Raw genomic sequence first — 14,984 nt, 5'->3', positions numbered from 1 at the left:
ATTTACCCTTAAATAAAAATAAAAAAACCTAGCATATGCTCCATAACCAAACCCAGATCTCCAAAAAAAAAAAAAACCCTGCCGTCTGCATCCCAAATCTCGACCATCATGAATTAAAACAACACCACCGACCATCATAAATTAAAACAACACCGAAAACCATCTTCAAAACTTGTGTCTCCAGGCATGATATGTGGTACGGAAGAACCTAGTCCAACAAATACTACATGATTTGAACATCGTCTGCTAGTATCTCAATTGCATTAGTCATCCTAAGCATTGCTGGTTCCATTAATGCCATGTTCTGATTCATGCTTAATTTATGTTATTACTATAACAAGCTTAATTTATGTTGTAACCATAAACACCCTAAACACCCTGAACAGTAGTGCAACATATTCTGTATTTAAAGATGCCACAAATCACAAAATCTCCTCGCACAGTTTGAAGGGAGTTACATTGCTCTTTCTTGTAACAAGTATGGAAGTAATGTTGTGGAGAAATGCTTGTTAACAACAAGTGAGGATCAATCCACGCAAATAATCTTGGAGTTCCTAAGCAATCGAGGTGCTTCCATGCTCCTTGTGGATCCTTTTGGAAATTTTGTTATCCAGAAGGCACTATCAGTTTCTCATGTTAGATCATTTGCACTCCAAGATATATCTCACCTGCTTGTTGGATAAATGCAAACCAGGTGTAATGTGTAGACAGTAAGCATCACTTTATTCTTCAACATATCTAACTAAGATTATCAGTATCAAATTGTTTCTATATGCCATTCCTGTTGTTTAATTGAACTTTACAGTGCGAGTGTATTGACAATCTGGACTTCCCAGGATCGAACTGCTTGAATTGATATGAATATATTTTAGTCAATTCTCAACATGAGAAACATATTTTTATGAGGAATTAAGTCTGCTTAATTTAAGTTATTATCATAACAAGGTTAATTTATGTTATGTTGTAATCATAAACACCCTGAAGATGTGGTTGCCATAACAAACCTGTGTTGTGTCTTGAGATCCATTCAAGTAAATTTCTCTCAGAACACAGTCCAGCATGCTTGAATAGCTAGTTCTGGAGAATCGTTGTGTGAAGATGTGAAAGCATCCATTCTTCAAGTTACAGGGTCATGTTTACCATTTTGTCTCTCTCATTTGTGATATGCTACACATGAAACAAAACCATTCAAAACAGATCAGGCTATAGGAGCCTAAAGTGATCTTCCCTTGTTAAAATTAAGGGATGAGTTTGATAGAAATAAGATATTAATTGCCTCCAATATCCAAAAGGGCAATACTAACAAAGCCCTGAATTTTTTCAATGACATAGTTTATAGAATTATAAAATCAAGCTGAATAAATCAAAGACAATCATGAACAGAACAGCACAAAGAAAATACGGACAGAAATAACATCTAAAGTAGTAGTTGCTGCGGTTAAATTATAATATGATGCAAGAAATAAAGGTAAACGGTTATCATAAGAATTAAAAGGCTATGGTCATACCAAATAGCAGAAGAGGCTCTCACAATATTCATGCTTATCCAATCGTTTTGTCACGAAATCTTGACCCCCCTCCTCTTTTCATGATAAAGCCATTCATCTAAACTGCATTTAGCTTCTACTAATACCTGGAACGACTAAGCTAACCACATGAGATCAGATTTTGGAAAACTTATCCTTTTTACTATGTTATAAAAAGTTTTACTTATTTAAATTTGTATTTTTTTAAATATAATCCAATGATAAATGAAGTTTCGTACCGAGCATGAGTGTTTGTTTTTACGTCACAGTATATTTTTCAAATTGCCTTTTAAAAACTTTCTTTGCCTTAAAAAAATAAAATTACACACACAATAACATCTCCTAATTAATCCCAGCAAGATGGGTGCAGAGTTGCTTCAGTAAATTCTGGAATTCCAATTATTTACAGGTCATCCAAAGGCCTATGTGATTAAAAAAAATGTAAAAAGCAGCAATGAAACTAAAGAAATTGAGAAGTTGAAGAACAGGTTATAACCAAATAACTCAGCATCAACTATTTAAAATATAACTAAGCTGATAGATGATACATTTCTCAAAGGTGTTTTACTATTAGGGTCAGGATTACAAAAGGAGAAGTCATAGCATGCAGCACTTAACTCAATATTGTACTCCATAATGCACATCAGGGTGACCTGAAATCCTACTGTAATCGTCTGAAAATAAACTGGAATTAAGTACAACACCAACCTGTCAATGGTAGAAGCACCAAGATAGCCAGGCAAGGAATTCTCGAATCATATAGCATGTACAGATTCAGAAGCCTTGGAATTGAGACTCTATAAACTAATTGGGGGTATGTACAACGTAAAAAGTTCAGTGGAACTGAACATCTTGCTATGTCAATGTCATGACCAGATACCTCCTCTTTCAATAAGTTGAGGTCCCATGATGAGCCATAACCATCCTATAAACTGATACTGTGTCGAAGTATAGATCCTCAAACACAATATTTTCAACTAAAACTGAAATACATGGGCTTTCAACGGACCAGGTGTACAACCTGCAAGTATGGATAGTCCGGAAAGTTCACCTGTTGAACTGGAACCTGCATATGCAATTCTCGTGGGTCAAACAACTGAAAAAGCAGATTCAGTAAAAATGCTTTTACTATTTTATCTTACAATTTGAATTTTTCTGATTTTACAGTCAATTAATGTTAGCATTTCTGAATTCCAATCCTTGATTGGTTCACACACAAAAAAAGGATATTGCACCGATGTCTAAAAAAAATAATTTTGATGAAGTAATTTCTCGGTTATTGAGTGCAGATTTTATCCGTAGACTTTTTCTATTTCATACTCACAGTTACCTTGAGGATTGCACAAGTCAAGTATGAGAAAAACATGAATCAAACTGGAAGAATGTTCATCGATATTCAAGGCCTTCAATTGATGCAAATTCAGTGCAGCTGCTTTGCAAAATCACCACTCTCCCGCTATTTGTAAATAATGGAATTGCAAGAAAACCATCAAACTATAGAATCAGTATAACATAACTTGCAAGTGGAGCGTTATGCACAGATCACAAACCTCTGTTCATCAGACCAAGTATGAGAAGAACGAGGTCCCGGGAGAAAAAGAAAAAAGAAAAGAAACTATACAATAATGTTTGCAGTTTGCAAGCATCAGCTGGATAGATGTTTTAAAAAGTAAAATTAAAGGGAAAAGGGATGAACTTATAAGAAACCGAAACAACCATAATAGAAGAAATAAGCAGTAGAAATTGCAATCAATAGAAATCTTACATTAGGCCATCTTGTCACAAGGGGATGTAAATCGGGAACAAAATTCCCGATAAGGAGTGAATTCCTCTTGCCATTTTGAGAAGTTCTTCTTCAATAAATTTGAAATTTTCGACTCTTGTGAACTAAATTTCACCTCACGAGCATCAAATTTCAAGTCGATTGGGCACAGATCATCAAAGAACTCTAGTTTGAAAGTTTCCACCTTTTCAGGATGAGGTGACTGTTTCTCATGCACTTTTGTAATCATGGAAGCAAACTTGTCATCCTGATACACACAATTATCCTCTTTGTGAACTTGAAAAGAGAGCTGACATGCAGTTGGATGGTATAGAAGGAAAGACTTTGGTTTTTCAGAATGATCCAAAAAGTCATCTCTGTCATCATCAAGGGAGATAGCATTATCATCCTGAAGCTTGGTTGTGGAATCTGAAACAGCCACTTCCTTGGCCACCTGCACAACTTCATTGCATCGAACGTTGAGTTCCGATTCTGATGAAAATCCGCCTGTTTCTTCCTGTGAATTTGGACAACCATTACGAAGCTCATGAAGCGTAGACAAAAAAGCGAGAGGAAGAGCTGGACCCACAAGGGCATCACTACTTTGCACTTTACGTGAACACCTACTGCTGTGGTTTGAAGGCTTCCGCAAGAAAAATGGAGGTAATTGAGGTAGTTCTGGAACAACTGAAAATTCCAAAGCAACCCTTTTCTGATCCAAAAGTACTTCATGCAATTCAGAATAGCTGGAAAAGGCGAGTTGTAAGAATTCCATTGGCAATTCAGCCCACATTCTCCTCAAAGCTACCTCATGGATGCTTGTTGGCAAGTTTATGTCATTAAATGTAACTGTAATGGCGGGGGATGTTCTAAATTGACCAAACCCACAAATTTTCAGCTTCTTGCACAATACTTCATGAAATTCTAGGCTGAACATTTCCTTCTCATGAGGACACTCACAAGGCTTTGCCATGCTTGAATCGAGAACTTGAGAAAGGTTGCCATTCAAATGTGCATGTAGATAGTTCAGTTCAAAATACTTAAATTTTCTAGGGACCTTGTATTCCTCATCACCCATGAAGTAAAGTAAGTTGTCTTCTGAATGCAGCATTGGATCTCTTTGAGCCACTTCTATATTTTTAACCAATTCCCATGAGGCACAATATCTCTGTAATTCAAGTTTTCCTGATGACATCAATCTAATTAAAACAAAACCACCAAATTCATCAGGCTCAAACAACAATGAAGAGAGATCGTTGTTTAAAACACCAAAGCCCAACACTATGTGTTTTTTCTGCTGCCAATCAGTCCATTCAGGAAGAGCTTCCTTCCAAAACTGTTCTCTTACAAGGCAATCTCCACGTTGACAATCATCACCTGATAACATGAGACCTGAAGGGTGGTCCCAAGCATATAAACAACTGGAAAATTTAGAAATTTCCAAGGCAGTGGACCCTTTACGAGGAGGAAAGGATGGTCCATAGCAAAAGAGGCTGAATTCACAATTCCAAAATGACCCCAAAATAATGCCAAAACCTGAAGAATTCGCCCAGTCATGTGTGTCATCCCTTGAGTTGGACCTCAAATCAGACAATCTAAACACATCAATAAAACATGGCTTATCAAGACCATGTGCCCATTGCAACAATGGTATCATAGGCTTGCGCACATCACAAATAACTAACATAGTTTCAGAAACCAAAGCAAAATGAAGACTATCTGAAACTGCCCTGGACATAGCTAGGAACCGTTCCCTTTCACTAAGAGCATATGCACTAAACATATCAATCCTTGCTAAACAAGTCACATCAAAACCACCGCATTTCCAATCAATCATAAAAACAGCATCTGACCGTGCAACAATCAAAACCCTACAATGCCAACTAAACTCACACCCTAACCATTTACAATCTCCTAACTTACCTTCATCACCCCACGAAACTTTCAATTTAGCACCCCTAAAATACATATCGGAACAATCGGCTTCCAAATCAAACAAAAATAATGCACCATTCTCCAACATAACCACACTCTGAACTTTTATATAAGGACTCCAACAAGCACTCGCAATTCCACAACTCTTAAAATTCTTACAACCTAAATAACTCAAAACAGGCCTTTTCATACTTTCACTATATTTAACGCAGAACCAATTCACAGAATACATGGTATAAACTAACAAATAACCAAAAGAGCCAGAAAAGGAATAATTACCATTCAAAAAAGAATCATCCTCAATGGGGTTCACTAAGACCCTCACAATCTTTGACCCCAAACTCTTACTAGCAGTAAAAATCCCACCCTTTTGATCCCCAGTAGCCACCAAGCTCTTATCTTTAACAGAAAGTAACAAAAACCCAACTCGGTCAAGATTAGTCCCAGTGGAAAAAAACACAACAACAGTATCATCATGTGGGCATTTAAGGAACTGGAGTCTATGATAAGCTACCAAAGGAGAAGAAAAGTGTAGATCTTGGGGGCCAAAAGAAAAGGCAATAGAGGAAGCAGTAGAGTGAGGGAGAGGAGAGTCAGCGAGTGTTGAAGTGGAGATAAATCTTGTGAGAGAAAGATGGGGTGGTGGGTTTAGAAGAGGAGGTGCGAGAGCAGGAGAGGTGAAGAGGTGTGCCAGTGATTCAGGGATTGGGTTGAAGATAAGTGGACCAATAAGGGATTCTGAGGTTTCTTTTGAGAGTAAGAGTGGTGCTTTAGACACAGTGTCTATTGGAAATCCTGACTTCCATTCTTGTGAAAACTCGATCATTGCCATGGTCGTGTCTTTCAGGCAGACCAAAAACCCTTCCGAGAGACAGAAGGGTGGCAAAGATACGAGAGGTTCCAAGACCTCTTAACTCTTAAGGTTTCTCGTTTTTAAGGGTTTTACTTCCATCCCTCTATTTTAAAATTGTCCATTGTTATCCCTATATTTTCAGAATGTTTCAATTTAGCCACAACTAACTAAAACCCACTAATTTCATATTTTTATTATTTTCCCTTGTATATTCCTTTAATAGTGTTTTTGAGTATGTCATAAAAGTTATTTTTAAAAATATTTTTACTTAAAAATATATTAAAATAATACTTTTTTATTTTTTAAAAATTAATTTTAACATCAGCACATCATCACGGTCTAAAAATATAAAAACTCTAATTTGAAATAAACAATTTAAAATTTAAACTTTTTTTAAAATATTTTTGAAATAAAAAAAAAGGAGTCTTAATATATATTAAAATATATCACAATAAAAAATAATATTTAAAAAATAAAAACCAAATTCAAAAGTTGGCTATTTAATGGTTTGGGGAATTTTTGAATTATTTTGAAAACTACAAGGGTAACATTAGGAAAGTTTAAAATATAGGGTTAAGAGTGGATATTAATGATTTTATAGGGATAAAGATAAAGTTTACCTGAAAGATGTAATTAAATTGTGGAGTGTGAGCTTTGAGTGGAGCTGCAGAAAAATAATGGAGTCGAGGGGGGTGGCGAGCCACAGCAACATTGTTAGCAGCAAACAAAAGAAGGCTAAACGCAGAGAGGTATAACCCAAAAAACAACACGAAAAAAAGGCTTTCTTTCTTTTCTTTTAAGGGATTTCGAGATGTAAAGTTTCAGTCTTTTTTTATTTTTTTATTTAGATACTGGAAAAGAAGAAGGCAATTGATGAATTGATAAAAGCAGCATCTTCTGAGAAGGACCATCTTGTTTATTTCCAACCATTTTGTCATTACAATAGAAACGGTATAATCCTTAGTTCCTCGCTCAAAATTGGTTCATATGGTTGATTTTTATTTTTTTTGTATTTCTTTACTTGGTTCTTATGAGTGCATTTTTATTGGATGATTGAGTTGGCTGATTTACTCTAGTTATTTAGTATTAGATTTTAGCATGTTGGTTCCTTTTGTTTACAAATTCTATGTTTTTGAAAGCTGAATCCCTGTCATGATTTGATTACTAGGTCTGTCTGTGTTTTTAGAATCTGGAAGTGGGGATAAACTTTCCTCTTCTGTAAAGCGGTACATTCAAAACCTCCTTAAGGTAAAAAATAAAATAAAATGAGTTTAAGAGTCTTATTGTTTTTGTTATTTTGGGCTTCTGTGATCTCATATTGCACGTGCTCTATAAACATGTCAGTTGGAGATTCTGTGTTAGTACCATTGTGGAATTGCCTAAATTGTTTGAAATTTACAGGTCAATATGGAGATGGCGTTTGGTCCTGAGTGGTCAACAGAAGAAAAGGTGAAATGTAGGGACATGGTTGCTTCAGAAGCGCGTTATATATTTGTTCACGAGGCTCCAAATGCTAGTGTTGATGAAATTTCAATGAAGTTAGATAAAAGCCCCTTGGTTGGATTTGTAAATTATCGCTTTACTCTTGAGGAAGATATACCTGTTCTTTATGTGTATGAAATACAGCTCGAGTCTCATGTCCAAGGGAAGGGATTGGGGAAATTCCTTATGCAACTAATTGAGCTTATTGCTCGCAAGGTGCTGAATGCTCTTTCTTGTAGCTCTTTAATGATGGTGAATAACTAATGAGATATATGAAAACACCCATGTTTCTAGGTTTTCTAATTGAACAGCATACAAGTAATATGAACTATCCTTCTCCCCTGCCATGTAAATCTCTAGTATCTTTACTTTGTACCTCAGAATTAAATCTTCTAGATGCTAATTGTGCTTCATAGTTGAGATTTAATTTACTCATTTCATCTTCTGTAGAGCTGCATGGGTGCTGTAGTATTAACGGTTCAAAAAGCGAATGCATTAGCCATGAATTTCTACAGAAGTAAGCTGAGGTTTGTCTTTTGCTCGAAATACTGTTATCTTAGTGATCTCTTAAATTTAGTGACATTTAGCTCTGAGTATCTAAGTTGAGTTCCACTCATTTGCTAGATAAAATGCAATGGTAATGAGTATACTTGGATGCTAATGGTAGTTAAAAACCAGAAGAAACCGCTTTCCTTCCTAGGCTACTAACCATTTCCCACCAATCCATGATCTTTCTTTATCATTTCTGCCACAAAAAAATGGTTTTTAAGACTTTTTTATTCATCATCAATATCATTTTTATGCAGATACACAATATCAAGCATATCACCATCCAGAGTTGATCCCTTGGTATGCAATTATTGATTACATTATGTACAGTATCTAAAATTTATGTTTACCCCCTCAGTTATAAGGAGCTTTATTCCTTGTACAGATGGGTCTTGAGAAGAGTTACGAGATTCTCTGCAAAGCATTTGACCATGAAGCCAAAGCTATATTGGAGGTACAAACTATGACATTATTTTCTATGAATAATAATGTTGTAATCTTAAAAACACATGCCATTTTGTTCGTGTGAGAATTCAGGATAGAAAAAGAAGCTTTCTTCCAGGTATAGTTTTTGATATTTCGTGCATGTTGAGAAAATTTTGATGTGCTTATGTTTGCACATGGCTAGCCTTTGTAAATAAACAGACAGATGATTGAAGATTTCTACCATATATTGCTAGCATTGTGTGGTTGAATGTTAGTGTTAAAGAGTAAAACTGCACTATAATTAGGGTTTGTTTCTGGGGTTCATTTAACCAATGTATTTCATAGGTTAGTAGGCTTCATTGTCATCAACAGCACTGCCCTGTTCATTCCGGAGACAAATTTTTCTGTTGATTTCCACTTATGTATTCCATCATATTTACCAATGAAAAGTTCCACTAGTGAAAAAAGCACATGTAACGTTTCATTTATCAAATGTTCTTGTCCATCTTGAAGAAATAAAATTGCAAAGATGGAAAACTTCCACAAAAAATGCTTCACTTGGTCAATGGATGGTCTCATTAGTGCAACTCTTGGCCATTACATGCTCTGTTCGGCAAAACCATCTACTAATCAAAGAGAAGCTGTAAACCACCACCAAATAGCACATGCCTTAGCATGCTGTTCTTAGAGTCACCCAACAAAATAAACTAGAAGCCCATAGGAAGTACAAAATATTCTGTGCTATGATGTGGAACCGAATCCACATGCCCATCCCCATTTCTGGAATACATGTGAAGAGAAATCTTGAAGTCAGAGCACTTTATCTAATCATTGCTACTACAAACTTGACCGGTTGGCCTTCAGAGATTTATTTACGAAAGTCTTCTGATTTGGCCGTGATGCAATAAGCTTTCTAGGAATGCTGTTTAGAAGATGGAAAGGCAGTACTAGGAAGAAACCCAAAAAAATTGCTGATTTGATACAAAAGTCTTCATCTTTTTGGTTCTTTTTGGTGCAGTTAATTTGGGGGGGGGGGATTCTCAAGCTTTTGAGGGTCACTCATACAAATTCTTTCTGACATATACTTTAATTGAAGGATTTTTTCATCCTCCTGTTTATTATACAAAATTATTTTGTTTTTTTATATGCAGGGGAGTGGATGAGCAGGAGAGAGATGACTTTTCAGTGTATTCTTGATGTATGTTCTGAATTAAACCTTTTCTTTTTCTGTATGTCCTTTCTCATTCCCTTTTTCTTAAATACAAGATAGAATGGATTAATTACAGAGAATCATTAAATTTGATTCTGTGCATGAACCATCTCGATGACTGATGCTCTTCACCGTCATTGACAATTGAACTTCGAATCTTTTCTTTTTTCCCCCAAAGTTGTGGGCTTATAATTATGTTAGTTGATCCTGAATTGTGAAATTGCATCTTGTTTAAATAACTCAGTTTTATTTAAACTGTTTGCGCTATGTATTGTGGTGATTGTACTATTGATTTAACTCTAGGATTGGAATGTGAGTGTTGATAAATTTTGTTGGCTTCTAAATGAAGTAAACAGAAGGGTCTAAGCTATAAAGAGTGTTGGGGTTATTGGTGGAAAGTGAAATAATTGTGTCGAAAAGTTGGTAGCTAATAATGCATTGAGCTTTTCTCCCTCATTTATTTCTTGGTAGTGTATTTGGGTGGGAAGGGGAGGGGGGAGCTGATGATTCACAGAGCAAGACAAGGTTTTCTCACTTGTCTTTGATGAGCAAGAACTTCCTTGAATGAGAAAAACTCATCCATTGACACAAATAAGAGTTCTTTTTTCTAGGAAATATTTGCTCCCCAATTTTTAGAAGTAGTTCACTAAAATACACAAAAATGAAGGAAGTGTTATGTGAAATCTGTTGATGTTCCAAAACCATTTCCTTTGCAAAATTTATCTTAAATAAAATTCGCATGAAAAAAAAAGTATTTAAATGCTAGGTTGGTTGAAAGTGCTAGTTTTAGGAAGTGAGAAAAGTGAACTTCTAGGATGGCACTTGACATTCAGCATAAGTGTTTGCATGGCTGTTAATTTTGTCAATCATGTGGCAAAGTCTTCTGAACCACGGGGAGATAGAGGGTATGAACAAAGAGAAAATAGCTCCTGGATGATATTATAATAAAAAATTGTCACAACTATTGTAGCATGATATTTTGGCAGTTATGTGGACCCGTTTTAAAAATTTTGGAACCTATCCTGAAAAGCTATAAGGCCCTTGGATTGAAACAAATAAATTATCCATCCTTGGATTAAAAGCCTCTCGATTATTGGTAAATTGCTAAGCCAATCACCCAGAATTTGCAATTATTTTCTAGTATGATTTAAACGAGTAGCATTAACCTGCTATAGCAGGTTTAACTGACTCATAGCAGTTATATGATAATTAGGTAATATTCCCGAATTTATTATTTCAGGACCATAGAAAAAAACATGATATTTTTTAGTCTCCTAACCTAGCAATTAACTTAAACTGAAACCCATATATTGAAGTAAAAATTTTATCAAAATACATAACTGCTATTCTTCGTTGTTGGAATATTTTCCTTCGTCAGCACACTAACAACTTTAGCTTGATCTATTTCCTTATGTTTTGTAATAACTCTCCTTTTTTTTTCCTGGTCTTCTTTTTGTTTCCATCCATTACATTTTTAAACCTCTGACATTTCATTACTGGAATGGACTCTTTTCTCTTGCTCATGCTTGATTTAATACAACAAAATATCGGCAGGTCATTGGCATCTCCAAGAAGTTTAGCACTCCAGCAATCCAGGAATTAGGGGAATGTATGTTCTCAATTCGAAAAGCATCGCTTAGAAGGTTTTAGCCTTGATTTTTTCAACTAGCTTTGCTGTAAATTTTCCAGATTATAGATAACTGTTTTGAAATAGTCATTCACTGGAATTTAGTTTGTGCTGAAATTGTGTGATATTCAGTATATTCTAATTTTTCCAATTTCTGTGGTTGCTTGAAAGTATATGAAAATTTGCATGGTGGGATGGAAGAAGCGACTCAAAATATTGAAGCCTGGGAGACTGTTTAGCAGGTCGTGGGCTGTCACTTGAGTGAAATACCAGGGAGCTGATATTGCCTAATTTCACTTTGTTCTTGCAGTCTCAGAGAACCTTTTGTTTTACTGACATCTCCTCATTACTTTAGCCTTAAGTCTCAAACTTGTTAGTGCCATGCTTTACATGCTAGTTCTAATGTACAGGAAAAAGATTTCCTTTTCTTTACTGTTTCTTCTTCTGGTTAATTTAGATAAATCTTGTTCTAGGTCTGGTCTGCATGGTGAAAGAGAGGCCTTCATTTTGAATGATAAAAAAAAGCAGCATTTCAAGGTCGTGCAGTTCAAAATTTTGGGCATAATTTCTAAGCTGTTTGCATGTCATTTTTGAGACTATAAAACTAAGGCACTTGCCCAGGTCTTCACTAGGAAACCTGATGGAAGCAAAGGTTTCTGATATAGCAAATTGGGATCTAAGTGGGTGTCAAAATTTACTCTCAAGGAAAAGTTTATTTGATTTGGATCTGGCACAATGAACATTTTTGGAATATGATACATCAACTTGAACCGGTCTAGGAATGATAGATTGGTATGGAAGTTTGTTAGGAAAGGCTTGTGCAGTGTTAGATCATTTTATGTTACTTTAGAGGGCATTGATGGGTTGTTCAAGATTTCTAGTGTAAAGATATTGTGCGGAGAAGATTGATTCCACCAAAAGTATGTTCTTTTGGAAAGTATTGTGGGGAAATTATGATAAAGGAAGTATCGTCCAGATAGGTTGCTCAAAAAAACTATCTTAGATAAAAATTAAAAAAAATTGCTGATAACCTAGTATATATCAGAGAAGGATTTTGTTTGTCAGTTGTAATGAGGCATGGAGAATTTGGACCGAATGTTTAGATTGGTGGGGCTTATAGCAGGTTCTACCTTGTTATCGGAGCTGTACCCTAATTCGGTTTTCTTTTTTGTCCTAATAATAATGTGAACAATTCTGAGTTTTAGCTGGTGTTCTGAGGTTTCTCCTATTCATGTCATTTGAGTTGTTAGAGGTGCTCTGAAAACTATTGTTTTGTACGTGTGGAGGTTGAAAGTTACTCTATTTAACTTTCTAAGAGATAGAACTTTCATTCGGTTGGATATATTACAACCGCGTATGGACCTGTTTCTTTTTTATCATCGTCTTGTTTCTGTTCTCTTGTGTTACTCAAGACTATTTGCTATCTTGGATCGAGCATGGGTTTAAATGCCATGACCAAGATTGTGGTTTGCCCTTACAAAAGTTGTTCATCTGGGGGGCGGAGGGGGTGCTGATATTAAGCTGCTGCAGTTTCGAAGCTTGTTTTTTTCCTTGGGAAAAAACAAAGAAAGGTTGGATACTTGTCGTTTTCCTATTATTATGGGCGTATTAGAAAACAATTTACTGACTTTAGGCAATGGATAAACCACTAGCAGGGTTGCTACACGCCATGAAATCAATGGTGAATATCTCCTGTCACGGCAGCAAATGACTCGTCGCAGTCTCTAATCGGTGTTAAGTTTTAGAACTCTAAAAAGCTTGATTTTTTATTTTTCGACTTGTTTTAACTTGAAAATACCTGAAAAAATACCCCAAAAGCTCTGAAAAAACAATTTGCAACCACAGAGCAACATCCAATCTCTCTGAAAAACAAATAATAATCATGTAAAAATTTTTTAACAACCCCGAGTAAACCTTTGAGGAAAGGTTCAAGTTAAGCTGCCACCCCGAAAGCAAACAAAAGCTTACCAAACAGCGGCCCCCATGAGTCATGCCCATTATTTATAGCATTTGAGACGCCAGCCACGACTCCATCCAGGTTATCATCAGCAATGTTGTCGGTGGGATGAGCAACGTGGTCCACTTAAAAGCATACAGCTCTGAGAATTCATCATGGAATATGTGAGGCTGGGTGTTGTTTAACGTATTGCTACTTTCCAAAAGCATTTACTTTGTACAAAACTACAAATAGCATCTGCTTGCGTGTGATAAAATACTAGATATTTCACTTTTGGAAAGCTCCATGCACAGCTGCACGGGAATGCTGCGGCCATAAATGCTAAATTATTATGGATTAATTACTCATCTGAGAGATTATCACCTAAGATATGCACTCCAAGAAAGTGCCTCTTATCGCTGAGGGTTCCATAATATATTGTAATTAGGTAGATCAATGGGTGGAGTTGGTACGTAGTTCTCCACTGTGTTGTTGAATCTCTTTATTCATTTTGTTAGAAGAAAACTGAGGAACAAGTTGAAGAAATAAGAGAGAAGAACGAAATAATGCAATTCTGCATTAAAATCAATCTTTTATTGTCTAGATTCTACTATTCTCGTGCATTCTTTGAATTATCCACGGACTTGTAACCTACTAGCTAATTCAACAAGCTAATCTTGACACGTTAGAATGTGTTAATCAATACGTGCAAAACAAGCTAACAATGAATACTGCATTTTTGCCATGTTCATCACACGTTGCTGCTAAGTTTCTTTCATCAATCATTAGCTCGTAGCAATACTTGCCTCTTCGAGAGATCCTTGTCCGCATGAACTTTTGCAAATATTTAAAAATTATTCATTGAGTTCTTTCTATTAACCTTAAGAGTTTTATTTGAAGTCATCTATAACGAAGATCCTCTGTCATAAAATTTAATGTTTTTTATATTGTTAGTGTCAAACAAATCAAATGGATCTCTTTTCGACATAAAAAGAATAGCCTTTAACTCCCGTTGATCCTTAATAGAGAAGTGCTTAACAACTATATAATCATCCCAAACACTGGTCAAACTCTTGTAGGGAGAAGCATGCTCCTCCTTGGTGATCTCTTCAAGCTTGCACAACCAAATAGGCTTCTCCTTGTTATGGAATTGTCACCGATCCTCCTTAATCTTTTTTTTCTTAGATCCACTCTCCTTAATCCTCTTTAATCTTGCTTTATTTTCCCTCTTCAATTCATCATCCATATAATTCTTAGCTTCTTGCACCTCCACACTAGAACTCTCTAAATTTTCGTCAAACTCTTCACTTTTAGAAGATCTAAACAATAATTCACAATAAGCAACATTCTTATTTTTATTAAAAGAATCAAACTTTACTTCATTTTATTCAAAACTCACTTTTTTTTCTCTCTCTGTAAAACTCATCTCAAATTTAGTTAAAAAAGAGCATTTTATCTCATTGAAAGTATTTTGACCCATTGTAGCAAGTTCTTGATGCAATGAGAATTGAACATATACACTAATGCTTGTATATTATTGATGAGCATTAATTGTGGAAATAACATCTTGTATTTAAAGGAAAGTATGATTTTTATCATAAAGTATAACAAGTTTCGTTATAATTTCAAATAACTGAAATATCTGAAACAAGTTAATTTCATAAATATCACACCTCAT

The 14,984-nt window shown here is 35.4% G+C and overlaps 2 protein-coding genes across 13 annotated transcripts; one reads left to right on the top strand and one right to left on the bottom strand.

The window, feature by feature from the left end:
- Positions 1–422: 422 nt before the first annotated feature.
- Positions 423–6,144, bottom strand: LOC105108208 (TATA box-binding protein associated factor RNA polymerase I subunit C). Of its 9 annotated transcripts, XM_011002424.1 has the most exons (5): positions 2,857–6,143; positions 2,235–2,592; positions 1,509–1,633; positions 1,005–1,167; positions 423–668 (listed from the first exon to the last, which is right to left on the bottom strand). In XM_011002424.1, exon 1 carries the CDS (start codon positions 6,053–6,055, stop codon positions 3,293–3,295), a length of 2,763 nt encoding a protein of 920 aa, XP_011000726.1. In that variant the 5' UTR covers positions 6,056–6,143; the 3' UTR covers positions 423–668; positions 1,005–1,167; positions 1,509–1,633; positions 2,235–2,592; positions 2,857–3,292. The 9 variants fall into 9 exon arrangements, with proteins under 9 accessions (XP_011000726.1, XP_011000732.1, XP_011000730.1 ...); XM_011002430.1 differs by lacking the exons at positions 423–668; positions 1,005–1,167; positions 1,509–1,633 and having other exon boundaries at positions 2,033–2,592; positions 2,857–2,982; positions 3,077–3,141; positions 3,292–6,144; XM_011002428.1 differs by lacking the exons at positions 423–668; positions 1,005–1,167; positions 1,509–1,633 and having other exon boundaries at positions 2,033–2,592; positions 2,857–3,141; positions 3,292–6,144.
- A 552-nt stretch (positions 6,145–6,696) lies between these two features.
- Positions 6,697–11,567, top strand: LOC105108207 (Acyl-CoA N-acyltransferases (NAT) superfamily protein). Of its 4 annotated transcripts, none has more exons than XM_011002423.1 (9): positions 6,698–6,825; positions 6,925–7,027; positions 7,245–7,324; positions 7,478–7,774; positions 8,009–8,085; positions 8,365–8,407; positions 8,493–8,561; positions 9,685–9,731; positions 11,295–11,567. In XM_011002423.1, exons 1-8 carry the CDS (start codon positions 6,754–6,756, stop codon positions 9,694–9,696), a joined length of 753 nt encoding a protein of 250 aa, XP_011000725.1. In that variant the 5' UTR covers positions 6,698–6,753; the 3' UTR covers positions 9,697–9,731; positions 11,295–11,567. The 4 variants fall into 4 exon arrangements, with proteins under 4 accessions (XP_011000721.1, XP_011000725.1, XP_011000723.1 ...); XM_011002421.1 differs by having other exon boundaries at positions 6,699–6,825; positions 11,298–11,567; XM_011002419.1 differs by lacking the exons at positions 9,685–9,731; positions 11,295–11,567 and adding an exon at positions 9,552–9,652 and having other exon boundaries at positions 6,697–6,825.
- Positions 11,568–14,984: the final 3,417 nt, after the last annotated feature.

The sequence above is a fragment of the Populus euphratica genome, unplaced genomic scaffold (assembly GCF_000495115.2).
Source record: "Populus euphratica unplaced genomic scaffold, PopEup_1.0 scaffold184.1, whole genome shotgun sequence".
In the NCBI taxonomy this organism is placed as follows: domain Eukaryota; kingdom Viridiplantae; phylum Streptophyta; class Magnoliopsida; order Malpighiales; family Salicaceae; genus Populus; species Populus euphratica.
This window is presented reverse-complemented; position numbering and strand designations above follow the sequence as displayed.